Source organism: Xyrauchen texanus, chromosome 32 (genome assembly GCF_025860055.1).
Source record: "Xyrauchen texanus isolate HMW12.3.18 chromosome 32, RBS_HiC_50CHRs, whole genome shotgun sequence".
In the NCBI taxonomy this organism is placed as follows: Eukaryota; Metazoa; Chordata; class Actinopteri; order Cypriniformes; family Catostomidae; genus Xyrauchen; species Xyrauchen texanus.
The window spans coordinates 7,507,318-7,533,467 of record NC_068307.1 but is presented as its reverse complement, the minus strand read 5'-3'; the positions used below and the strand labels follow the sequence as shown (position 1 = coordinate 7,533,467).

General features: G+C 39.0%; 2 protein-coding genes across 4 annotated transcripts in view; both read left to right on the top strand.

Annotated features, from left to right (window-relative positions):
• The first annotated feature begins 1,678 nt into the window (after nucleotides 1-1,678).
• LOC127626286 (uncharacterized) lies at nucleotides 1,679-13,528 on the top strand. Of its 3 annotated transcripts, XM_052101975.1 has the most exons (17): nucleotides 1,679-1,753; nucleotides 2,241-2,618; nucleotides 4,331-4,471; nucleotides 4,554-4,680; nucleotides 4,804-5,114; nucleotides 5,220-5,302; nucleotides 5,432-5,463; nucleotides 5,559-5,729; nucleotides 5,963-6,037; nucleotides 6,166-6,201; nucleotides 6,280-6,357; nucleotides 6,585-6,749; nucleotides 9,340-9,570; nucleotides 10,525-10,599; nucleotides 10,822-10,914; nucleotides 11,503-11,613; nucleotides 11,725-13,528. In XM_052101975.1, the coding sequence occupies exons 2-17, from the start codon at nucleotides 2,272-2,274 to the stop codon at nucleotides 12,199-12,201; spliced, it is 2,553 nt and encodes an 850-aa protein (XP_051957935.1). In that variant the 5' UTR covers nucleotides 1,679-1,753; nucleotides 2,241-2,271; the 3' UTR covers nucleotides 12,202-13,528. The 3 variants fall into 3 exon arrangements, with proteins under 3 accessions (XP_051957935.1, XP_051957936.1, XP_051957937.1); XM_052101976.1 differs by lacking the exon at nucleotides 6,585-6,749; XM_052101977.1 differs by lacking the exons at nucleotides 10,525-10,599; nucleotides 10,822-10,914.
• A 460-nt stretch (nucleotides 13,529-13,988) lies between these two features.
• The window catches only part of LOC127625633 (coiled-coil domain-containing protein 120-like), a 35,614-nt gene continuing 23,452 nt past the window's right edge, over nucleotides 13,989-26,150 (top strand). The window contains exon 1 of the mRNA XM_052100924.1: nucleotides 13,989-14,158. The gene's annotated coding sequence lies outside the window, so the exon portion shown is untranslated. The remainder of the gene's footprint in view (nucleotides 14,159-26,150) is intronic.

Genomic DNA, 26,150 nt, shown 5'->3' with positions numbered 1-26,150 from the left:
TCTCACCCACACCTATCATATCACTTCTGAAGATATGGATTTAACCAGTGGAGTCATATGGATTACTTTTATGCTGCCTTAATGTGCTTCTTGAGATTCAAAATGTTGGTTAAAATATTATTTTAAAAATCTTCATTGGCGTTCAGCAGAAGAAAGAAAGTCATACACATCTGGAACAGCATGAGAATGAGTAAATGATAAGACATTTTCATTTTTGAGTGAACTATTCCTTTAAAACCTGTTGTGAACTTGAATACAAACAGACCGTCTTCCTTCAGATTTCTACCAATATAAAAGTTTAAGGGTGGAAGTTAACTCGTTGAAGTTAACAAACTTTTTAAGAATATTAATTTTAGAATAGTTTTAATCAATACAATTATTATTTTCTTGTAATATACAGTATTTAGGTAAAAATGTATTAACCTACTAACTATTATTATTAAACGAATATTCAGGGTTCGATATGTTAACATCAATCGACACAATTTGTGGCATAATGTCGATTTCCACAAAACAATTTTCCTAGCAAAAATCTAGGTTGAAGAAGGCATGGAAGTGAATGGGCCTATTTTTTTTTATGTTTAAGGCAGAAATGTGAAGGTTATAAAAGCACTTCAATTCTTCTGTTATTTAGAATTACGTCGTAATGGCAATACAGTTGTAAAATTGGATATTTACAAAGAAAAGTTTACTAAGCAATTTATCACACTAAACTTAAAGAAGCAATATGTAACATTGGCATTAAAATGGGTATTGCAGTCCAAATTCAAAATATTGGAGAGGGTTGTCTCCCTGCCCCCTCCCCAGACCCGAAGCTCATGCAGTTTGAGGACACGCAACAGGAACGAGTAAACTGAAAATGGCAAGCGATGAGCCTTACACTATAAACCAGCTCATGTGGATTTTTTATAACTCTGTCAGTGTTAGCTGCAGCACGCTGTGTTTACATGCTAACTTGTTTCAAATCTGGCAACCCGGGGTGTCGAAATACTATAGAGAAATGGGCAGTGGGCAGGATCACACAGGCCAAAATACAAACAGAAATTCCGGCCCAGCAAGAACGGACATTTCAAAGTACAATATACTGGCTATAGCATTGTTTTCTGAAGACCCAGTATTTCAACTTAGCTTGTTTCCTAAATATCTGATAACGTATTATGATAATTTTATGCTGAAGTACAGTAGCCTAAGTATATTACATGTTGCACCTTTAACACGCACATTGTTTACGTTTTCTATACTTTTGAAACAGATAGCATTTTAATGTTTACAGATTTGCCCCATTAACTCCTATAGTAAGTGCCTCAGTGTAACACAGATATTAGCGTTTTTTTTTTTTTTTGCTGCCGATTGAGTTGAACTTAAATTAAACCCATAATATTCCTTTTACGTTTTATACTACAATGATGTAACAAGTGCACTCTAATGGGTCAGGGGTTTCCGTTTTATTTATCCCACTGGAAATTTTATTTAAACATGTGTCGCATAAAAGATCCAAACACACAAATAACATGGTTCACTGGTCAGAGAGAGAGAGAAAGTCTATATCAATATTGCAAAGTCAAAATTCTGTAAGAAATCTGATATCAACATCATACAGCAATACATTTAAAACTGACACACAAAAAAAGATAAAGAAAAAACGCCATACAGCAAGGAATTTAATTCACGTGTTTCCGGGTTACAACAGCACTTCCGGTCCCTGTGCTGTGTCTGGGTTTTCAAACATATCAAAGTGAGAAGCGTTTTGCAGGTAGGATTTTATTTTAATTGCGGTGCTGCATTGACTTATAGTTTGACGGACGCGATACAATATCTCTAACAAACCCACGATACCTCAATGGCTTTGTTATGTACAGTTAATTCACGCGAGCTAACGCTTTAGCTACCTCGCTAAATAATGTCGACAATGGGTCTTAAGCTGTGTTTTAAAATCTAGCGAGATGACTACATAGACATCATTTTAGACATCGATAGTCGTGATTTAGCAAGTACCACCGTTTAACCCTAATATGGAGAACATTAGTAGGCAGTCAGTTGGCTACTGGTCTCAGTAATCTGATCTGAGTGCTCTCCATATTGTAGAGAGTATTCAGATAATGCATTTTCATTGAGCTGTAAGAGCTCCAGTTGAGAAGATGTTGAACAACTTTGCTTTTTGGTTATGTAAATCAGAAATTGTTTCTGCTTGACACAATATTTTGAGTGTAGTTTTACTAATACAGACTTATTGGTTGCAGCTCTAGAGGAGAAAAAGAGGGCTCTGCAAATATGGAGACCGAGGAAGTAACACCTGAGGCACCTGCAGAACCACCAACTGAAGTGGTAGATGCAAGTACTGAGGCAAACAAAGAGCCCATGGCAAGCGAAGAAATTCAGGATATTCAGAACCATGTCACGGACAACAATAAAGAGGAAGCCGTAACTGAGACGCAAGATGAGTCTGCCAAAGTCACAGAAGGGGAGACAGACCCTCACAGTCAAGTCACGGACATTCCTCCTTGTGACTGGTTGGAGCCACTTGAAGAAGACTGTGATGAAGTTGATGCTCAGAGCGGCGACCAGGATGGAACAGAGAGCCTTGCGGGGAGCGAGCTGAGAGGGGGGAGAAGTGGCGGGTATGTACATAACCTGGAGTCTCATTTCAACCCCTCACAATAAACATGTATCTAGGAGTTATAGCTTTTTAAAGGGTTCCCTCAGTTCTGGAAAATCAGGGAATTTACAGTTGTTACAGTTTCCTAGTCTTTTTAATTTGATCTCCTTTTTTCCCAATTTAGAATGCTCAATTCCCACTACTTAGTAGGTCCTCGTGGTGGCACGGTTACTCAATCCGGGTGGCGTAGGACAAGTCTCAGTTGACTCCGCTTCTGAGACAGTCAGTCGTGCATCTTATCACGTGGCTCACTGTGCATGGCACCACGGAGACTCGCAGCATGTGGAGACTCATGCTACTCTCCGTGATCCACGCACAACTTGCCACGCGCCCAATTGAGAGCGAGAACCACTAATCACGACCACGAGGAGGTTTCTCCGTGTGACTCTACCCTCCCTAGCAACCGGGCCAATTTGGTTGGAGTGTGATTTGCTAGTCTTGATAAAAAATTAAAGTAAATTATTTTTCTAAATCAAGTTATCGCAAGTAACTGGAAAATCATTAATTAAATTATTTTGTCAAAACGAGTGGCAACCCTTTTATGAAAGGAATAGTTCACCCAAAAATGACAGTTCTGTAACTGTCAATAATAATTTGTTCACCCTCATGTTGTTAACTTTAACATTAAATTAGATTTTCTTTTCAGTATTATTGCAATGGATAGTGCCTAATTTTAAAGTTTAACAAAGCTCCCAATAGAATCATATGATTATTCCATGCGACTTGTGCGTCATTTAAAGTTTTCTCAAGGCATACCATAAGTTTAGGTGGAAACAACCCAACATTCACGAGCGCTGTGAGAGAAGCTCATTCATAGTGGCATTTTTGTTCATATTAAAAGCTAAAAATAACAAGCTCTAATGTGAGGCACTATCCACTGCCAATGTATTGAAAATACGGACCGAGATATTCATTAAAACATCTTTTGTGTTGTGCAAAAGAAAGTCATACAGGTTTGGAGCAACATGAGGGTGAGAGCTTTATTCCTCTAAGAAAGCAGAAAATATTGTTACGCTCAAACTTTTGTCAAACTAATGTTTAATCAGGTGTGTAGAGCCAAGGAACTTTGGGGAAAAAAAAAAAAACTATTTTGAATCTCAATTTAGTGTGCTGGTAGCACAGATCTTTTAAAAAGTACTTAAATATTTATCTGTTTTTAACACACACCTATCGTGTTGCTTCAGAAGATATGGATTTTACCACTGGAGTCTATTGGATTACATTTAATGCTGCCTTAATGTGATTTTTGGAGTGTCAAAGTTCTGGCCACCATCTGTGGACCTTTAGAGATTACATTTTCTTTTAAAAATCCCTTGTTTGTGTTAAGCAGAAGAAAGAAAGTCATTTTGAAGTCAAGACATTTGCTATGGCATAAAGATGAGTAAATGATGAGAGAATGGTAAATTTTTTTGGGGTTAAATATTTATTTCAAACTGTTCTGAATCTCATTGCAATATCTTTTCTAATTGAACGGAAAAACGGTTTTGCACAGCGGATGATAAAAAAAAATGGGAAAAATCCCATAGACTTACATTGATGGAATGCTCGTTAATTCAAACACCCACATTTCAAACAAATCAAATGTAAACATAAACACACAAGGCCTGCCATTCTCCTATTATGCTCCACATTTCATTATTGGTGGAGCTAAAACATTTGTATGTGTTTTTCCAGATTTAAACCTCGTAGGAGACCGCAGTGTGAGGCTGATGAAGGCTGGGAAGAATGCCCTTCATTAGGTGAAGGATGGAAACGCAAACAGGTTTTCCGTAGATCAGGCACAAGTGAAGGACGCAGTGACACGTACTATACAAGGTATCTTTAAACGGCTGAATTAGAATGAAACTGGTAACCTTTACAGTTGAATCGGTTTATAAATTCTGTCTTTTTATTTCAGTCCTTGCGGTCATAAAGTGAGAAGTAGGGTTGAGCTTTTGAGATATGTTAGTCCTTCCCTCGACCTCACAAACTTTGATTTCAAGACGGGCAAAATCCTTGATGACGCACTTCCAAAAAGAGGAAGGGTGAGGAAGAAATGTTCATCAACTGCATACTTTTTCAGTTTTTACTTTTCCAGAAATGGTCAATTCTTTCAGGTTTTCCTACTAATGCCTTGATTTCGATCATTTCACCCTATTTACCCATAGAAGAGGAAAGTGGAATCTTCCCTGCTATACTTCGGAGGCTCCGCTGAAGTGCCAAATAAATTAAAGGATGCAGGTGGCTGGTCCAGTAGTCCAGTATCTTCATCAAATCACAGTGCCTTCCAGAGAGTAGGCCCATATGTGAAGCCGAAGGTTGAGAAGTCCACAACCATGACAGTTAAAACTGTCCCACGCTTCAACACTCCTCCTAATATTAGTCTGACTGAAATTCCAGCGAAGCCAACTGCTCCTCCTTTGGTGGGTTCTGACAGGCTTGTGAATGGCAGTGTTGGAACTTCAAAACCTTTCTTGAGGTATGCAAATTACTTAACTGACTTTTCTTTTTCCTATGCTTTAGCCTTAATGTTAAATACTTTAGTGCAAATGTCTTCTTTCCCTCTCGTTTTGTTTATATTCAGTGTCTGCGTGAAATGTAATAAAACTATTACATTTGAAGAGGGACAAACTATGTGCCAGAACTGCAGGCCTGAGGTTATCATACGTAAGTCAACTAGTGCCATGCCTCATGTTTTGTGAGTGTCAGGGAGGAAGCAGCTATTTTGGCTTCTGTGTGCTTTAAATAGTCTGTTATTTCAGTTAACATCATGGTAATTATTTGGTTTTGTTTTAGCAATAGAGAAAAGCAGGAAACCCTACAAAAAGGTATGTTTATTAATTTTTTCCCTAATGTAATGTGTTGTCTTTAACAATTGTTACATTTGAACAACAAATTTATGATTGAATTTTGTGTTGTTTAGTGGGTGCCATGTGGCCGGTGCCGGGGTTGCCAAGTCATGGTGGACTGTGGAAAATGTGTCAGCTGCAGAAATGGCAAGCTTCGTCTTCGACTGAATATCCGCTCCCGGAAAATCGTTAAATGTCGCAAAAGAAAGTGTTTACGCCCCATCCGTAGGGACAAGAGTGGAAAGGTACAATGGATAAATTCTGATTTTGTGCATTTTTGTTGTTTGATTGCAGATATTCTTCATGATTATCTCACGTTTGTATAAAAATAGAATTTACTAGCGGTGATACAAATCTTCTGTCTATATATATATATATATATATAAGGTAATGTTTGTCTTGCTCATTTCATGGTCTTTTGTGTTAAATGGTTTGTTGCAGACATTATAAATTATCTTTAATCCCTAACCCATTTTAGGTTAATCCACAGACGTCAGGAGGACAATTTTCAAACATGTTTGGATCCATTAGCACAGCTTCAAGCATTCAAAATGTGAGAAGAAACCTCTTTATGCAGTACTGGTGTTATCATGGTTTCATTGTTTATTTCCACACAATGTACTGTTACTTGATTTTGATTGTAAAGTGTTTGTAGTCATTGAGTTTTCCCTCTTTTCTCAGTTTCAGCCCTCAGTCATGGATTTTGAGGAATCACAGGTAACGGTCACTTAAATAATTCAGAAAAAGTGATCAGAGGGATTGCTGTAAATCAAAATATTGTTTTCCTGTGAACAGAGCTCCTTGGCACAGTACAGTGACTCAGAGGATGTGTCTCTGTTCCTTGGCGGTAATGATGGTGACTATGGCTATGAGGTAGAACTTGATTCCATTGAACTATTTGGTAAAATTTTGGAAGTAAGATATAGATTGATAACTATTTAGAATTTAAGTTAATAATGAGAATAGTTGGCTGACTAAACTTTAAATGGCTTTTGCAAATATTTCATAGTGTCAGATTCAATGAGAGCGTTTAAAATGGTGTCCTTGGTCTTTTTCAAATAATTCTTCTTTTTATTTCATCTTGTTCGATTGATCTGCAGATGGTTGCAGGAAAGTTACGTCGCCGGTCCTGTGGGAAATGTAGAGGTTGCGTTCGGCGTACGGACTGTGGAACTTGCGATTTTTGCATGGATAAACCCAAGTTTGGAGGCAGAAATAAAAAAAGACAGAAATGCCGTCTACGGCAGTGTGAAAGAGAGGCTATGGTGGGCTTTTGAACATATGATACTGATTATATTATTGGTATTTATAATGATTTTCATGTTTTCACCTCGAATGTGAATTAGATTATGTAGGGCAGGGGTTTTTAAACTTTGTCCGGGGGGTGCTAGGGGGTGGAAAATTTCAGAGAAAGAAAAAAAGTGATCATAAATGTAAAAATAATATTATTTACTGAATTTGGCTAATTGCCATTTCAGTTTAATCAAAATATTTTTAACATCACTTATTATTACACGTTATTGAGTAGAAAAAAGACACTATCACTGTAGGCTAAATATTTACCAGATAATTAGGGATGCATCGATATGAAAATTATTGACCGATACGATACAGATAAAAAAAAAAAGTTTTGCTTGGGAAATATGCTTTAAAAATTTACAAAGCTAAAATAATATTCCATTTATTTTGGCTTTTGTACAATTACAATATAAAAGCGAAATTGTCTTTTATAATATCACTCGCATCAATTAAACATTTTTGTAAAAAACATTATTGTCAGTATACATAATGTAGAGCGACCTTGGGGTCCTGGGTAGCTCAGTCAAGAAAAGACGCTGACTACCACCCCTGGAGTCGCGAGTTCAAATTCAGTGCGTGCTGAGTGACTCCAGCCAGGTCTCCTAAGCAACCAAATTGGCCCGGTTGCTAGGGTGGGTACAGTCACATGGGCTAAACTCCTCGTGGTCGCTATAATGGGGTTCTCACTCTTGGTGGGGCACGTGGTGAGTTGTATGTGTATGCTGCGGAGACTAGCGTGTGTGGATGCTGCGTAAAAATAGCGTGAAGCCTCCACATGTGCAGTAATGCGCTCAACAAGCCATGTGATGCACGGATTGACAGTCTCAGATGCAGAGGCAACTGAGATTTGTCCTCTGCCACCCGAATTGAGTCACTACGCCACCACGAGGACTTCGTGCAGATTGGGATTTGGGCATTCCAAATTGGGGAGCAAAGAAAAAAAAAAAGAAAAATGAATAGTGACCTTTTTATATATTTTACGAGTGGGTCCCTCGCAAGGAGATTGTCATATTTGTGGGTCCTTGGCATTAAAAAGTTTGAAAACCCCTGATCTAGGGTGCATCTCAATCAGCTCCCTAGTTCAGCAGTCATGGCTCTGATCAGTGAGTCTGCCATTTCTAAGGCTGTCCCAATCGCAAAATCGTTCCAGTACACTGCACGTTCACACTCTACAAATTCCCAAAATGCACCGTAAATACCAGGGAGCATCACTAACCGGAAATATTATCGGGTCTTATGAAAGTCTCAAGTTGTTAGAGGACGAATGCAAGCGTAAATTTAAGATGCCAAAGCCTTTTTTTCTCTTAGAAAGGGAAAATTTAAATACAGCGTTGTTGCTGATTAATACCAGCTGCGTTTAAAAGCACAAGCTCGTAATTGTGTTGCAGGTGATTTGAGACATAAGTGTCCCAATGCTCAGTGAATCAGAACCCTTGCCAGTGCCTGAATTTGTGTTCACAACATAGGGAGTTAGGGAGCTGATTGAGACACTGCTTGTGTATGGAACATTATTTAACACTTAGTCTTCTAGGGTTGGGAATGGAGAACTGAATAATTGGGACCAAATACTTTGCCATGATGTTTGGTTCCGTTGACTTGTTCTGATTTGTAAATGAATGGCACATATGTTTTGGTTTTTTTAAATCTGTTTTGAATCTGTCAAAAAGACTACTGTGTCAATGGTTGTGAGACTTAAATAGTTACTACTTAGTAGTTTATATGACAGTGTGGACTAAGATGCACATTCAGAACAAAGTTGTGTTAGGGGTTGGGTTTACATCCTCAGTAGTACTAAAATAATTGTTACATTTTTAATCACAGAAAGGTTAAAGGGTTAGTTCACCCAAAGATGTAAATTCTCTCATTAATCACTTACCTCTGCCAGGTCCTTATAATGGAATTAAACTGGTGCCAGCATTTTGACGGTCCTAAAGTCTTATTTAGGCAGCATAAAAGTAATCCATGTGACTCCAGTCGATCAGTGAATGTATTCTGAAGCGAATCGATAGGTTTATGTAAGTCGATAATTAAAATGAATAAAAAAATGTTTAACTTTAAATCAACGCTTCCATCCAGGGCTCTGATGCTTTTTGAAATGGCTGAACTCTCACATGATGTTTGTTCTTCCATTGAAAATAAGCGCTGCTTCCGAATTCTCATGTGAACACGCTGACGCGCTTGCGTCAGCCACTGGCAGGAAGCGCTTTTTAAAAGTTAATAAAGTTTTAATTATTGTTATATTATTTACACAAACGTATTGATTCGCTTCAGAAGACAATCGATTGACTTCGAATCACATGGATTACTTTTTTGCTGCCTAAATGTGACTTTTGGACCATCAAAGTGCTGACACTCTTGTACTTCCATTATAAGGACCTGACAGAGCTCTATCTTCTAAAAATCTTCATTTGTGTTCTGCTGAAGAAAGACAGTCATACACATCTGGAATGGCATCAGGGTAAGTGAATAATGAGAGAATCTTCATTTTTGGATGAACTATTCCTTTAAGGGACTGGAATTAATTGCCGTTCTTGTCTCAATATTTGTATTTAACAGAAGCATTTGCTGCCCATGGATGAGAATCAGTCAGAAATGCTTATTCCAGAGGAACGTGGCAGGCCAAGGCCACGTTATACATATTCACGTGGTAGACCCAGAAATAGAAGATTGTGGGATTTCGAGGTCTCGGATAATGAGGCTGAACGTTATGAGACCCCAAAGACTTTCTCCGGTTCTGCACAGATGCTGAAAAGGGACAGGCTCCTCATCCCCAATTATAATGGAAAGGTATGGTAGTGGAGTAATATTGGTTATTACTTTAGTTATGTTGGCTTGACAAAGCCAACATACGGTTATTATACTCCTCCTAGAGCATTCAAGCTACACCCGACAAACATAGCACAGACCTTCAGACTTACTCCATGTGCTTTATCTTTTCTAACTAATCAACAGGCCTAGATGGAATCTGCGTGTGCAGAAACGGCAGGAAACTCTGCAGATTTCTGCAAAATTGCGACATAGGTCATTCACAATATCTACTTATCCCCCACCCCTTGTATGTTTATTTTTTTAATATTTTGGCTAATTTTAGCTTCAAATAAGAGTGTAGTACTCTTAGATTTATGTTTAAATCCCTTCTGTAGGATTTCTCTCAGTTAGCATAAAGTGAGCAGATTCTGTCTGGGCCTGATCTGCTCTAGATTTTCCCATATCTGATGATTAAATATCGATAGTAGGGCTGGGTATTGATACAGATTTCCCGATTCAATTCAGATTTACTAGCTATCAATTCCGATATCGATTCATATGGGTACATTTGCTACAATGTTAATTTTGCTTGCATATAAAAATAAAAGCTCAATCTTGGGATTTAAGAATGGATAGTGTTCAAATGAAGATCCCGATGCATTGGAAAATCGATATTTGAACCCAGCCCTAATCCATAAACATGCATGATACATTTCTGACCATACTTCCTCACAGAGCACATGTCCACCAAATTTAGCACAGTCCATATTGACTTAGTATGCTTTCTTATTCGACCAGACTTTTTATAATTATCTTTTATTTACCTGTAGATGCGATAGGACCCATGTATCTAGACAAAATCTTCTAACTTAAAGCTTTTAAACAATTTTCAACTTAAGGCAAGGCTTTGTCATGCCAACATTTTAACATTCCTTGTGTATGTTCTTTTTTTTCCGCTTTCAACAACCGTGTTTTCCTGTTTTGTTGACTTAGGCTTACAGTTATTCTGACATTCCAAACAGTTATATGCTTAACAACATCCCACTCTACAGCTCCCAAAAAGTTGAGGTATGTTTACGCCATCAGTGCTTACCAGGGATCAGCTTTCTCCAATCCATGTAATCTAAATCATCAAGTCATGATGATTAAAAAACTGATCCTAGAGCAGAGCTTGTTTGGTTAAAGGCATGCAGCTCTGAGCACATTTAGTTCCATTTTCTTATGATTTTATTAGACCTATACAATTATATTCATATCTCATTTCTCTGTCATCTCCCATGTCTTGAGAAGATCAGCCACCAGCTGCACGTAGGAAGGGTGGAAATGATCAAAGAAAATGGGCTTCAAGGCAGTGGCATCAATAGCAGAGGCCTTCTGTCTGTTGTAAGCTCTTTATGGTTGTTTTTCTTAAGCTTCATCACTTGAAAAGATTAGGCTAGTGGAAAATTAATTTAGCAGGTAAGTAAGTTAGCCATGTGATGGCTGGTAAAAAGTTAAATCAGCAAACAATTCAGTATTTCCTCCAGTGAGTGTGCCTGCTAACTTCAGATGTTGTTCCCGCTCAGGAATAGGGTTTAAGATTTCTTAAATCAGAGCTAAATGAATAGGGCAAATGAATCAAGACAAAAAATAAAGGCATGGCCTCTAGATAACTTGCCAATACTAAATTATCACCCTGATACATTTTCATTTCTCTGTTTAGAATGATTATATTAAATTAATAGTGCTCTGATGTAGGTGTTTTTTGTTTTTTTTATATATATAAAAATGTACCTCTAAAGAATGGCACAATGAACACAATTGAGTACATGGTTTCTCCTCAGGTGGCTGAAAGTTATGCCCAAGCAAATACACAAATTAAAAGGAACAATTTCATTAGGGTTTCAATGGACATTATACAGCCATTAATTGCTTGCTGTGTTTGCTCGGTCTGATTACATGGCTTTATTTCCATTTTATCTTTATTTGTAGAGACCAGAAATTCAGCAAGATTTTCTTTCTGCAGCAAGGTGCGAGAGTGTGCCATTTCCCCCAAGCTATTATTTTGGTGCTGCTGAACAGGATGTTGAGTCTTCCCCATCGGTAAGAAGCCATTTAATGGATATTGTCATAAATTGTGTATGGTATGTCTATAAGTAGTTACAAAAATTATTACTCCACACTCAAGACTGCTTTGTATGCTGGCTTCTGCAGATCACCCAGATATTCAGTATAGCTGACAGTGACCCTGCAACAAAAGGCATTGACATTGATCATGAGCTGATGCAGCTCCTGAGGTCTCTTCGTAGCACGGTACTTCCTGTCCTCTGGTACTGCGTTGTGATGGATGGCCCACGGTTGCAGGTAATGCAGTGCTCCAAGCGCTCCACTATGGCAGACACCATTGTTCATATTGAGCCCAACTTCCACTACCACATCAGCGTCCAGGAACAACCCCTCTTGCCCACCCACAAACTGTACGACAGCCATCCTACTCGTCTCACAACAACAACAGAGGTTATTGCCCTCCTCGAGGACCTGGAAAAGTATGCTGTCTGCCAGGGCTTTTCCAAGAAATGTTCTACACCTGGACCAGAGCCGGTTCTTCCTGAGCGGGCTGCCACCTGCGACTTCCTCATTTTACCAGAGGCAGAACGCTGTCCAAAATGCTCAACTCCACAACAGGGATAGAGAAAATGTTCAGCACATGGGAAAAGGACTTTAAGGAACAGTTCACCCAAAAAATGACATTGTCATCATTTACTCACCCTCGTGTCATTGCAAACCTGTATGACTGTCTGTCTTATGTGGAACACAAGAGCAAAATTTCTTTGAAAATCCTAGTGTGTCAATTCAATATAATGACAGTTAATAGTGTCCAAAAGCATCCAAATGTATCATAAATGAAATCCATGAGGCTCCTATGACATTCCAAGTCTTCTGAAGCCATATGTTAGGTTTTAATGAGAAATAACCTGAAATGCAAGTCATTTTTCTGTCAATTCTGACATAAGCTTTTTATGTTTTAAAGTGAGTCGTTATCGGCATTGCATTTTTTTTTTTCTTTTGTGTTTTACATGGGAAAGTCACACGGGTTTGGAATGAGTAATGAGGGTGAGTAAATTATCACCGAATTTTCATTTAAGTAATACTCCTTATTTATGCCAATTATGAACTATTCCAGCCTACCTGCAAGATTAAATATCTTTCTACTCCAAAAGAGAAATATTGAAGCACCCTATATGATTTACTTCAGAGGGACACCAACATTACATTGACTTTCAAATTATTGCTTTGTTACTTTAATCCGCTGAAAGACAAATTTAGAACATAACGGTACAATGATTTAAAACTCTTACTCTATTATTACACTCCATTTAGGTTAAATAGATTTTGCGGTATCATCCCGTATGAAAAAGTGTTACCACCCTGACCTCTAAGCAAAAATCTGTATTTTTTTTTTTTTAGCCTTAAGTATATGAACATTTTATTTTACCCACTAAGGCTAATGATGAACATTGAACCCTGACCATTCATTAAATTTGGAAGCAGTATAACTGTACATCATGCCTTACATTAAGCTTGTAATATTTTACAGAATTGAGGTTTAAGTGAATCCCATTTCACACCGTCATCTGATTGAATTCCTCACTCACACCAGTAATGTCTATACATGATCCTAGTTCTATTGCTTATGTACTTCTCAGGGGGGATTTTTCAGAATGCATTAATCAAATGGAAGATCCATATTTGTTGAAAGATTTAATATTTGCTGTTTAATATGGGATGAGGCTGCTCTCTCTTTTGAATAGATAATTTTGTACATACTGCAACAATAATGGCAGTTAAATCAGATAGATAAAAGCTAGTAATTTTTTTAATAAACTTGTCTTTGTTTTCAGAATTTTTTTGAATTTTCATTTCCTGTTACAAAACACTCTGAATTGTGTTTGTATGTGCTTTCATATTATGAACAAACTGATAATTCTCTATTTAATAAATCCTATTATCAGTTGGATGGCTGCCTTATCTCTGTAATAATGTCTCACTCAATCAGAATTTCTAGAGGTGGACTCAAGCAAAGTGCTTTGAAATAATATACAATACATTTTCTCCTGCAGCATCATGCATCAAATAATATTCAATACACACTTGCACCAGTGGGGGCGCCAAACACAGTAAACCGCAACTGGTGCATCATGCTTCTGGCAAAAGTTCCACGTTAAATATTGCTTATTGAAACAATGTGGTATTTCGATATTTAATTATATGTCTAAAGTGTATTGGAAGGACTTTGAAACAGACTTTCATTACGCTATACCAAGAATAGCTTAGACATTAATATAAATCTCAGGTTAGATAGGATGCGTGAGGTTCAATTCAATAAAATTAGCCAACATATAATAGCAGTCTTGTAATGAATGAGTTAATCAGGCAACTGGATGCGTGTTGCTCTTCCCCTGTTTGCCAGTCTTGGCGTGACAGCGCTTTACTGTGCGCATCTGGGATGAATTAATGCAGAAATGTGAGCGAAGATATTCAAATCTTGCGATGCAGGGACCCTGTTTGTGTTTCGCATGAAGGGGAGGATGAAATCTGCAAGATGTGACTGAGGACAGCCGCAGATTAATTTGAATCGGCATCGCAGGTCCGTGTGCATGGGCTTTTCCTCATGATCTCTTTTTCTTAAACATCTCGCTTTCTCATACAACCAAAAATTTTATACGAGTAACATAAGAAACGGAAATGTCACTAGATGCAAATGTGGCTTTGAGGCGACAGGAAACCATGCGACGTAGAGATGCTGTCATGAAGACAAATGTGCCGTTACAATTGATGCTCACTCTATTTGTTTCACGATAGTGATTTTATCAAGCAGTTTTACCTTCTCTTTTGCACGTCTCATTGATGCAGCATGTAGTTCTGCTAATGAAAGCGTCGCGCGCGTCTTTAGATGAGGTTTTTTCATGGCATATGTTGCTATGTGATGGATTAATGATGCAAAACAGTCACACCTGTTTTGTCTGTCGCTTTGGATGTGATCTGGAGTGATCAACAGAAAATGTGTCATGCATTTGTTCTTTTGGTTAAGCCATCCCAATCAATAATGCTGAACTCTGCATCCGCGTGAGGGTGTCAGTATGGCCGAGGCTTATTTTTTGTAAGTTATTATCATTCACATATCCTACACGTTTTCAAATACATTAGGGTAGATGTTTATCATGTTTTTGACTGATGTTTGTCTGTAGTTCGAAAGGTGATGGTTTTAGATGTTTTTTGGCTTAATTTCCCATGTATGTCATAGTCATATGGACAACCACTTTAGTGTGTCAAGTCTGTGGTGTTACCCATTTGTTTTGTTATTATTATTATTTTATCTCATCTCCTTAACCCTCTGTTAATTATTTAATGGATTGTCAAACTGTTATGCATAAGGCATCGTCTAAGAAAACAGCTGAAGCAAGCCTATGAGCTTTCCCTAAATGATACATTAATTGGGATGTTGGTAGTCCACCTGTTTGTGGATTCATTAAAGGTGCACTCGGTATTTTTCCTTATAAATAAAAATTATACTCATTGAAATTAATTGTATTTTTGAAACGCATGTATAATATCATGAGCACTCACGTGAGATGAAGATTTTAGTCATATCATTAACCGAATAAAAACTGTTTTATTCTACATGGAGAGGGTCCCCTCATGGGGGCTGCCATGGTCGGATCACATGACCAGCCGAATACTCAATTATGCTGCCTTCACCGCTATTGGAATTACATGTAAATACGAGTTCCCACTTTGGAAGTTGCACACGAACGACCCCCTCAAGTCGACTGGAACACATTCATTTATGTATATTAGCAAATATTTAATGCATGTTGTACGTTTTTACACTGAAAATAGCTTGTATTTGACCAAATTCCATTATGGTCAGCAAGTTGCCTACATAATATGTTATTCTGTGACAGGTGTCAAAATAAAAGTTCCTCAAGAAACATGTATGAAATTTAACATGGCTAACTTTGAAAAGTGAATTGCTATGATTACATCTTTAATTTAAAGCTATTGCGTTTGAATGATGCAGCATCCATGCCCCTAGGTGTCAGTGTCCAAGTCCAAGGTAACGTACCAAAAAATTACTCTGCGCACCTTTAATTTAAGCCGCACACGTCATCGTGGCTGTCTTGTTTCAGAAAAGCGAGTAGGACACTTTGAATGCAGCCTTTGAATGTGACCTTCTTTCAAGGGAATTAGAAGTATACATGAGGACCCTTCGTGGGCACTCACAACCCATAATTCTTTGCTTCAATGGAAATGTCAAAAAACAAAATGACGCCAATTTGCCTGTAAATATGATGTTTAAACGCAAGTAATGTTAATTCCCAAGTAGAAGTACCTTAGTAGATGGGTGCAGAGTATATAATATGTATAATTATATGAATATATAAATAAAATAAAGTATTAGACTACAAGTACACCTGTAAATTCTATTTTATTTTCTCTTTACATCATTATAGCTCTCCTAAAATGTACCTCATACATTCCCTTCTAAAGGGACTTTGTTCCCTTCTCACTCAAACACTCGCGCTTGTTAAAGAGCGGCGTGCTATCATAGCAACCATGTTACGTTCCGTTTCCGTTTGTCCTACTAAGGCCATCTTGTTTAAACGAGGCATGTTTAGAGGACAAACTGCAGCCTACAAAGGATGCATCCTACCTAGCACGCAACTTTCGAAACAAGACACAGCTTCTGTGCAAGCAATAGACCTTATTCATGGTAGCGCCATCTTTTAATGGGAATGAAAACGTGGCTGAGAGGGAAAGACTTTCCATCTCTTCAATGGCATGCACGGTATAAAGCTGTAAAATCTCCTAGATCATATCTTATTTTCCACACCTCGTGTTGTCTGGAGTTTTTTGTCTTTACTTTACTAATAATTGTAAACATACAGAGTTTTTAGTTATTACTTTACTAATAATTGTAAACATACATGATACTAAATGAAAAGTTTTTTCAGTATTTCATGTGTTTTTTTAAATCCAGTTTTATGTAAGCCACTAATGAAACTATGGAGCTAGAACTAGAACTTCTGAAGCATTTGAATCTGAATTTTGGTCATTTGAATTCAAAACATGTGACTACACTTATATGAATGTTTTACAAATATACATCTTCTTTATTTTTTTATCAGCAGGCCTTCAGCTCTAGATTTGTAGAGCTGTATGCCTGCATATTCGGATTATACATTTACAGGTTTCAGATTTTTAGATTAGGAAGAAATTCAGAACTTCAAATACAAATCTCTTAAATTCAGATCTCAGAAATTCATATAACGAAACAAGGCCAAAGGTCAGGCTTCCATATTCCACAGAGAAGAGTATCAGAATAGTCAAATGTAGCATTTTGGCAAATTACAGAGCTACCAGAACTCTCTGGCATGGTCCAATGTACTATAGGCGTGTATTGAGAAATGATTGAGCCCATGTTTATTTATACATTTTATTGGTCACTATTAGTTATCTAATGTTAATGAATACACTGATAAGCCAAAACTTTATGACCACTCACATGTGAATCTCCAACAAGGTCACATGTCAAGGTCTGAGTAGATTAGATGGTAAGCGAACAATCACTACTCATAGTCAGCATGTTGAATGCAGGAGAAATGGGCAGGAGTACGGACCAGAGCGATGTAGATTTTAGAGTTCTTAAGTGAGTAATTTTACAATCTTGATTTGTGACCTGTTCAATCATTTAAAGTTGCATTGACCCAGAATCAGATTTTGAGATTTATGCAATTCAGTAAAAATATATTATTGTATTATTTATTCTAGTATACATAAAATTATATTGAGATAACAGTTTAAGTAAAAAAAACAATGCAGGGACTCCTCTCTTGCATGTTCAGTGCTTACATGTGCATATTAATATGACATATCTGTCTCTTTATAACATCAATTCGGTATCACAAAACATACTTGGAACATAATCATATATTTACAATTAGGCATTCAGCTGAAGCAATTTGATACACTGCATTTAAAAAACTATTTTTTTTTTTATCAAAAAGAATAGAAAACCCAAAACAGTCAAAAATCAACAAAATTGATAGTTTTTCCCCAAAGAAAATTGCCCATTGTGACTTATGATGTTCTCTACAATATCAGGAAGATAAGACCCTTCCTCTCTGTACATGCCACACAACTACTCGTTCAGTCACTTGTCATAACTAGACTGGACTACTGTAACGCTCTCATTGCAGGCCTTCCTGCATGTGCTATTAGACCTCTCCAAATGATCCAGAATGCAGCAGCACGTCTGGTCTTTAATGAACCAAAGAGAGCACATGTTACACCACTCTTTGTCTCTCTCCACTGGCTGCCGGTTCATGCACGTACTAAATTCAAGGCCCTGATGCTGGCATACAAAACAGTCACTGGGTCTGCTCCGGCATACCTAAAAACATTTATGCAGGGCTACGTTCCCACCAGAAGCCTGCGGTCGGCTAAGGAACGTCCATGGTATTGCCACAGTACATTTTGTTTACTAATTTGTTTACTTCTTTCCTGTCATTTCTTCCTATTTTTACTACTAGCTGAGGATGGTGAGTGTTGTTTGACTTGTCTTGGCTCTGAGTCATTCTTCGCAAAGCACAGATTTCTTGCTTCATCTAGCTCTGTCAGGAGTGTGTTTTCAGTAGAGTGCTCTTGTTGTGAGCTCTTCCTCCCCCATCCCGGCCGCTAAGCAATAAAGAGTTCAAACTGAGTCAATTGTTGCTTGATGTTGTAGTCATGTGTACACAAGCAGGCACAAAAGTCTCATGCTGGGAATTTCAGGGTGACATATGTTTAGCTTGTTATATTTTTTCCTCTCTCCTGGAGTTTTGCAATGTCTTGATGTGTTTTAGAGGGTGCCATGAAGTGGTTATAGCGATTACAACTGGAGGCTTGCATAAAGGCTTGTGTCAACATCACAAATTACACTACAGGGTGTGAGTTTTAGTGTCCAAACAAATGGCTTTCCAGCTGTCTGACCACAGGATACGGTCTAAAGTGGCAAAACACTGTCTCCACCCCAGCTAGGCTGTGAAATGTACATGTTTTCACTGAGGGATTTACCACATTGTTGCCAAGCTGTGGTCAGCTTTGTTGCTGACTTTGTTTTGTCTTTATTTATCCAGTAGTAGAGAAAACAAGGAGGAAGGAATTCCCTCTTTAGGAGGACAAGATAGCACCAGTTCTGCAATCACTCAAAAGATACCTTTTCACATATTTTATCTCAGTTAAGAATCTTCATCTTTCAGCTGCTACCGTTAGGGGTCGCCACTTTCACAGGGGTGGCCGGGCAGGGGCCAGCGATCAGTCTGTGGTGGCACAGAAATTTTAGTACAGTACATGTTAAGTCTTGTGCTCAAAAATGGCAATTGCGTGTGGGGTGGCCACCCCCTAGCTCCGCCACTGTCGCCACAGCGGACTATCCGTCATCCACATATTTGACTTGGCAAAGGTTTATGTCAGATGCCCTTCCTGACGCAACCCCCAGTGGCTGGGGGACTCTCACTCACAGCTACGGGGCAATTTAGAGTCTCTAATTCACTTAACCTGCATGTTTTTGGACTTGTGGGGGAAACCGGAGCACCTGGAGAAAACCACGTGAATACGGGAAGAACATGCAAACTCCACACAGAAAGGCCCAGATGAGCCGGGACTCGAACCTTTGCAGTGAGGTGACCGTGCTAACCACAGAGTCATCGTGCCGCCCCTTTATCTCAGTTAAGAATGATAATAAAAATAATAATAATTTGAGGTCAATTGTAACTTTAAGGGAAGGAGTTAATTTACATTTTTTTGGCGTGCTCTATAAGACATTTGAGCTCTTGAGTATTCAGACAGGGTGTGAGTGTTCTTGTCCAAACAGCTTTGCATTCTAGTTCTTGCTTACTTATCTGTAGTCCCAGGTGGAATCTGTTGATTTGTTTTTTCACATTTTCTGTGTTGAAACTATGAGGGAAAATCTGTGGAATTTTGCAGAATTTATATAAATATGGTCAAATGTCTTTCACAGAGCTGAGAGTACACACTAACTTGTATTAAGAAATGACATATCAGCTATCAAGGAATGTTTTTATTATATTTTTTTTTTAAAAACCTCGGTTCCAGTGAGGCATTTACAATGGACGTAAATTGGGGCCAATCCATAAACGTAAAGCTCCACCACCATATTTAACTGTGGGCATGAGGTACTTTTCCATATGGCGACCTCTCTGTGTGCACCAAACCCATCACTGGTGTTTGCTGCCAAAAAGCTCTATTTGTGTTTCATCTGACCATAGAATCCGGTCCCATGAGGCTTTTATCTTGAAAGGGTGCCAATATGTTTGGCCACAACTGTACATGCTATTTATTTTAATCAAGGTAGTGCAGTTGTTTCAGTGATTGAGTTGATTTACATTTGACATTGCTGTTTGATGAAGAAACAACATGGAAGTAAACTATAGCAAGTGTAACACATAAACAGTATGATATGACTGTTGTCATTTGAGTGTAATACTGAAATGATGTAAGTTGTGCTCTATTTAGACTCTATAATGCCTAAGAAAATACTTATTTGTAGCTAATCTGAAGCTTATGTGTATCTTATGTGTTAAGCTGATTATGTGTTTGACAACCAGTTGTGTCTCATGAAATTTCAGTGTGAAGTAATGAACCCTGTTCTAGATTTCTCTTTTATATTTGTAAATGTGACACTAGCAGAAACATAGAAATACGTGCCGGGTCTCTAAAGAGCCGAATACGTGAGAGTGTTTGAAATTTCTATGCATTTTAGGGTTAATATTTTTGCATTTTGCTTGAAACAGGTGCTGGTAAGGTGCAGATTGCTTTAAGGCTTTCCACAGGTTGCAAGTATGAAAAATTACACACTGAATGAATAGAATTCCTGATAACACTAAGCATTAAATGTTTAAGAAGGCAGGTCCTTGATTCTGTAACTGCTAAAAGCGTTTAAACATAATGGTTGTTGTTTGACCCCTGTATTCTGATCTGCAGAGCAGAGGCAGGCAGGACAACAGCTGGTTGTTCTTGGAATCAGCTGTATGGAGGGAGGGTCACTGCTGGTCAGACTTGCACTGAGCTGGAAAGAAAGGAGCTGTATTAGTTCCCTTATGACTCAGTACACTTGACATTGCGTCAGGAAGCTGACGCTATGGTGTTTAAGCCCCGGCCTTTTAGGCGCGAAGCTGTCCGACATAAAAGCAGGCGTGCAAACACCATTCCTCCGAATTTTCTTCCTTCTAGATAGCGATTCATCTCTCGTCTAGAAGCCTTCTACTTCTTAACCGTCGACATACATGAGTCAGCGGGCGGGATCTTCACGCTTCAGCATCCTGATTCCACGCAGTTCTTCGGCAAGAGTGTTGTATCCTTATAAGCTATTGTGATATTATATGTTATATATACACTCACCTAAAGGATTATTAGGAACACCATACTAATACTGTGTTTGAACCCCTTTCGCCTTCAGAACTGCCTTAATTCTACGTGGCATTGATTCAACAAGGTGCTGAAAGCATTCTTTAGAAATGTTGGCCCATATTGATAGGATAGCATCTTGCAGTTGATGGAGATTTGTGGGATGCACATCCAGGGCACGAACTCCCGTTCCACCACATCCCAAAGATGCTCTATTGGGTTGAGATCTGGTGACTGTGGGGGCCATTTTAGTACAGTGAACTCATTGTCATGTTCAAGAATCCAATTTGAAATGATTCGAGCTTTGTGACATGGTGCATTATCCTGCTGGAAGTAGCCATCAGAAGATGGGTACATGGTGGCCATAAAGGGATGGACATGGTCAGAAACAATGCTCAGGTAGGCCGTGGCATTTAAACGATGCCCAATTGGCACTAAGGGGCCTAAAGTGTGCCAAGAAAACATACCCCACACCATTACACCACCACCACCAGCCTGCACAGTGGTAACAAGGCATGATGGATCCATGTTCTCATTCTGTTTATGCCAAATTCTGACTCTCAACAGAAATCGAGACTCATCAGACCAGGCAACATTTTTCCAGTCTTCAACTGTCCAATTTTGGTGAGCTCTTGCAAATTGTAGCCTCTTTTTCCTATTTGTAGTGGAGATGAGTGGTACCCGGTGGGGTCTTCTGCTGTTGTAGCCCATCCGCCTCAAGGTTGTGCGTGTTGTGGCTTCACAAATGCTTTGCTGCATACCTCGGTTGTAACGAGTGGTTATTTCAGGCAAAGTTGCTCTTCTATCAGCTTGAATCAGTCGGCCCATTCTCCTCTGACCTCTAGAATCAACAAGGCATTTTCGCCAACAGGACTGCCTCATACTGGATGTTTTTCCCTTTTCACACCATTATTTGTAAACCCTAGAAATGGTTGTGCGTGAAAATCCCAGTAACTGAGCAGATTGTGAAATACTCAGACCGGCCCGTCTGGCACCAACAACCATGCCACGCTCAAAATTGCTTAAATCACCTTTCTTTCCCATTCTGACATTCAGTTTGGAGTTCAGGAGATTTTCTTGACCAGGACCACACCCCTAAATGCATTGAAGCAACTGCCATGTGATTGGTTGATTAGATAATTGCATTAATGAGAAATTGAACAGGTGTTCCTAATAATCCTTTAGGTGAGTGTATATATATATATATATATATATATATATATATATATATATATATATATATATATATATATATATATATATATATATATATCCTCGATGGTCAGTAGCGACTCTCAATCCGGGTGGCGGAGACCGTCAACCCATGCATTTTATCACGTGGCTTGTTGAGCATGTTGCTACAGCGCATGTGGAGGCTTCAAGCCATCAACCACGGCATCCACGTTCGACTCGCCACGTGCCTCTCCGAGAACTAACCACATTATATCGACCACAAGGCGGTTACCCCATGTGACTTTACCCTCCCTAGCAACCGGGCCAATTTGGTTGCTTAGGAGACCTGGCTGGAGTCACTCAGCACACCCTGGATTCAAACTTGCGAACTCCAAGGGTGGTAGCCAGCGTCTTACTACAGCTACCCAGGCCCCCACCGGTCAAAACGTATGAAACACTTGACCATGATCTTAAAAATCTTTTGATCTGAAGCCGTATGCTTAAATGTTTTGAAATTATTTTTGAAGACAAAAATATAATTGTGCCACCAAATTAATTCATTTCATTATAAAACTAAAATGTAATAATAATAATAAAAAAAAAGTTTTTGAAATGACTTAATAAAGTAAATTAGCCAATAAGTGCCCAAAATAGATGGAAACTCCTTCAATACTGTTTAAAACAGTATTAAGTTGGTGTGTGATGGATGCCTGACTTTCAACACCTGGACAGGTGCGAAATGGGCATAGCATGTCAACCGCCTAGAGGTACTGGCTGTCTTTTATAGCTTTGGGAGCTTTTCATTCCGACATCGTGAATCACCACATTCTGATTTGTTCGGACATCACAACAGTAGTGGCGTAAATAAGTCGCCAGGATGCGTTGGCCCACATATGGCCGGCGAAACACAAGTATGCATTTCCCCGGTGTGCCTCCTTTCATTCTGTTTTCAGCAAAGTCTGAGTGGACATGGAAACAGTTCTGTTAATTGTGCTTAAATGGCCCAATCAGTCCTGGTTTCTAGAGATGATGAAAAATGGTAGAAATATTGGATGGGCCTCCATAGGAAATACTGCTGAAGAGAGACCTCCTCTCTCAAACACAAGGCATGATTTGGTATCCATGGAAGCCTACACGTGTGGCCTTTGAACGGAGCACAGCGGATGAGCCAGAATTGGCTCTGTCGATTATGAACACCATTTTACTGGCAAGAGCAACCTCCACGAGACGCTGTTATGCACTAAAATGGAATGTGTTCACTAATTGGTGCTTTTCAAATGGCAAAGACACAGTGAACTGCCCCATACCTGAAATTTGTAAATTTCTTTAAGAGTGATTGGATGCAGGGCTCACACTGTCAATGCTCAAAGTTGATGTGGTGAATATATCTGCGTATCATGCACCTGAAGCCGGCAAACATGATTTAATCATAATCCCTTATGGGGGGATTAATGCTACACACATTCGTTGAGCGCACCCGCCAATTCAGACTGTCTGACCAGCTCTTTGTGTGCTATGGAGGACGCACAAAAGGAATGTCCATCTCCAAGCAAAGACTTTATCACTGGATTGTTGATGCGATCGCCCAAGCTTATGAGTCACAGGGTGTGAATTGCCCAAATTCGGAATTGCCCAAATGGGTTAAAGTACACTCAGGCGTGGCCACTTCATGAGCATGGACAAACGGTGTGTCCTTTTTTGTGACATGTTTTGCAGCAGGATGGTCTTCTCAAAACACATACGCAAGGTTTTACAACCTAGACGTAACGTCTCTCTCATAGCAAATCATCTCTGTCTAGAGCGCTTGCTTTTTCATTGGCCAAACATATACTTATGCCCCTCTTTTTAAGTATGAGCACCCTGACTTTTTCACAAACACCTGCATTCAGACCATTGTAATTCCTAAGTCACAGGCACTTTCGTTACAAATAAACTTCCTTCCCGACTGGGTTCGTAAATGGGTTAATTTATACTATATAACTATAGTTCAAATATCCATTCTGAGTGTTCCCCACCATGAGGGTCATTCACCTGCAGCATACTCCTGTCGGTTGCTGTCCCACAAGACTGCAGCGTCATGTTTAATGGGACTCTCTTCCCCTTAGCGTCAGATTCCTGATGCAATGGCAAGTGTACTGAGTCGTAAGTGACCATCTTGGTTACGTATGTAACCTTAGTTCCCTGAGACGAAGGGAACGAGTCATTGTGTAAGCTGGCCGCACTACAGACTCTGAGTTTTTTGAGGTGCAAGCGATGTACTCTTGTACCTTAGTCAGAAAATTATGAGGAATGGTCTTTGCGCGCCCACTATTATACCGTACAGCTTCGCACCTAAAACACCATAGCCAATTTCAGAATTGCCGTTATTGTAGAAAGGTTTCAACTAGGTAGTATAGACGGACACTCCTCATAGCGTCCGCTTCCTGACGCAATGTCTTGTTCCCTTTGTGTCAGGGAACCGGGGTCACATATGGAACCGAGATGCTTTTAAGAGTTTCACCCTTAACTGATGGTCTTTTAGCAATTTAATTTACAAATGAATGATATAGGGTTACACGGATCAATCATAAAGGAATAAAAAATTGTTCATTATCAATTATGTTTTTCAATTTATGCTCATTTATTCACTCTCGTGTCATTCCAAACCCTAATGACTTTCCTCTCTTTCCTCCATGGGACGGCAAAAGAGAAGTTCAGCAGAACGTCTGAGCTCCAGTCTTTCATACAATGAAAGTGGATGGTGACCATGCGCTGTCAAGCCCCCCAAAAAACATAGTATCCTAATGACTTGTGTGATATACACTCACTGAGCACCTTATTAGGAACACCATGGTCCTAAGAAAGTGCCCGATGTGGTCTTCTGCAGTTGTAGCCCATCTGTCTCAAGGTTCGACGTGTTCTGAGATGCTATTCTGCTCACTACAATTGTACAGAGTGGTTATCTGAGTTACTGTATTTCGTACATCCTACAGTCGAAATCACTGAGATCATATTTGTTCCCCTTTCTGATGGTTGATGTGAACATTAATTGAAGCTTCTGACTTGTATCTGCATGATGTTATGCATTGCACTGCTGCCACACGATTGGCTGATAATATAATCGCATGAATAATTAGGTGTACAGGTGTTCCTAATAAAGTGCTCAGTGAGTGTATATTCTGGTCTCCTAAAGCCATATAATAGCATTGTGTGAGGAAACAGACAAAAATGTAGGTAATTGTACACTAAGTGATCTTGCTTGACAGCCGTAGTCACCATTCGCTTTCATTGTGTGGAAAGAACAGCTTGGACATTCCGCTATAAATAACTTTTTTTTTGTTCTACCGGGGAAGGAAAGTCATAGGTGTTTCTGCAGGAGTAAATGCTGACAGAATTTTCATATTTCAACTGTTCCTCCTAGTTTCATGCAATTAGTATGAATAAAAGGGCACAGCTTAATTTGACTCATTTGAACCTATGTTGACCTATTGTTGTTGATATTGCTTTGGAGGTTATTCACAGTCATGTCATTTACACACTGTGTCCTCAATTAGGTCTTTTTCTGTTTGCTTTTAAAGTGCATGATTACCCCCACAGCATTACATGGCGATCAAATAATTTTTGTTGTTGACCCAGAAATATTCTCCAATCTTCAATTCTTCAATCTCTGTTGAATTTTGAACTCATAAGTGATGCACTGGCCAGAGAGAGACAAAGAAGCTGAGTAATCTCCACCCTAATGGTGTGCTAAAACAGGGCAGTGCAAATGAGAGACAAGTCATGGCAAGTCCTTGGAATTGCCTTTGTCTGCTTTGAGAAACCAATTCTGCCCCAAGAGCAAATCTCAGTCCCTGCAATTTCTGCAATAAGGTCTCATGGCCGCAAATAGTGTTAGATCCCACTGCTATCCCAATTCACCATGCTGTCATGTGCAGGAAAAGTGTGTCATAAATTTCTAGGTTACATGTTCAATGTCATATATCATCTAGTTGAATTATTGTAGCGTCCTGCAGAAATTC

What these genes read in the sequence shown, in the direction of transcription:
- LOC127626286 (XM_052101975.1), top strand. Translation starts at nt 2,272, where the DNA reads ATGGAGACCGAGGAAGTAACACCTGAGGCACCTGCAGAACCACCAACT. An exon ending in AGAGGGGGGAGAAGTGGCGG is followed by an intron (nt 2,619 to 4,330) that starts GTATGTACATAA and finishes GTGTTTTTCCAG; the next exon opens with ATTTAAACCTCGTAGGAGAC. An exon ending in GCAGAGGCCTTCTGTCTGTT is followed by an intron (nt 10,915 to 11,502) that starts GTAAGCTCTTTA and finishes CTTTATTTGTAG; the next exon opens with AGACCAGAAATTCAGCAAGA.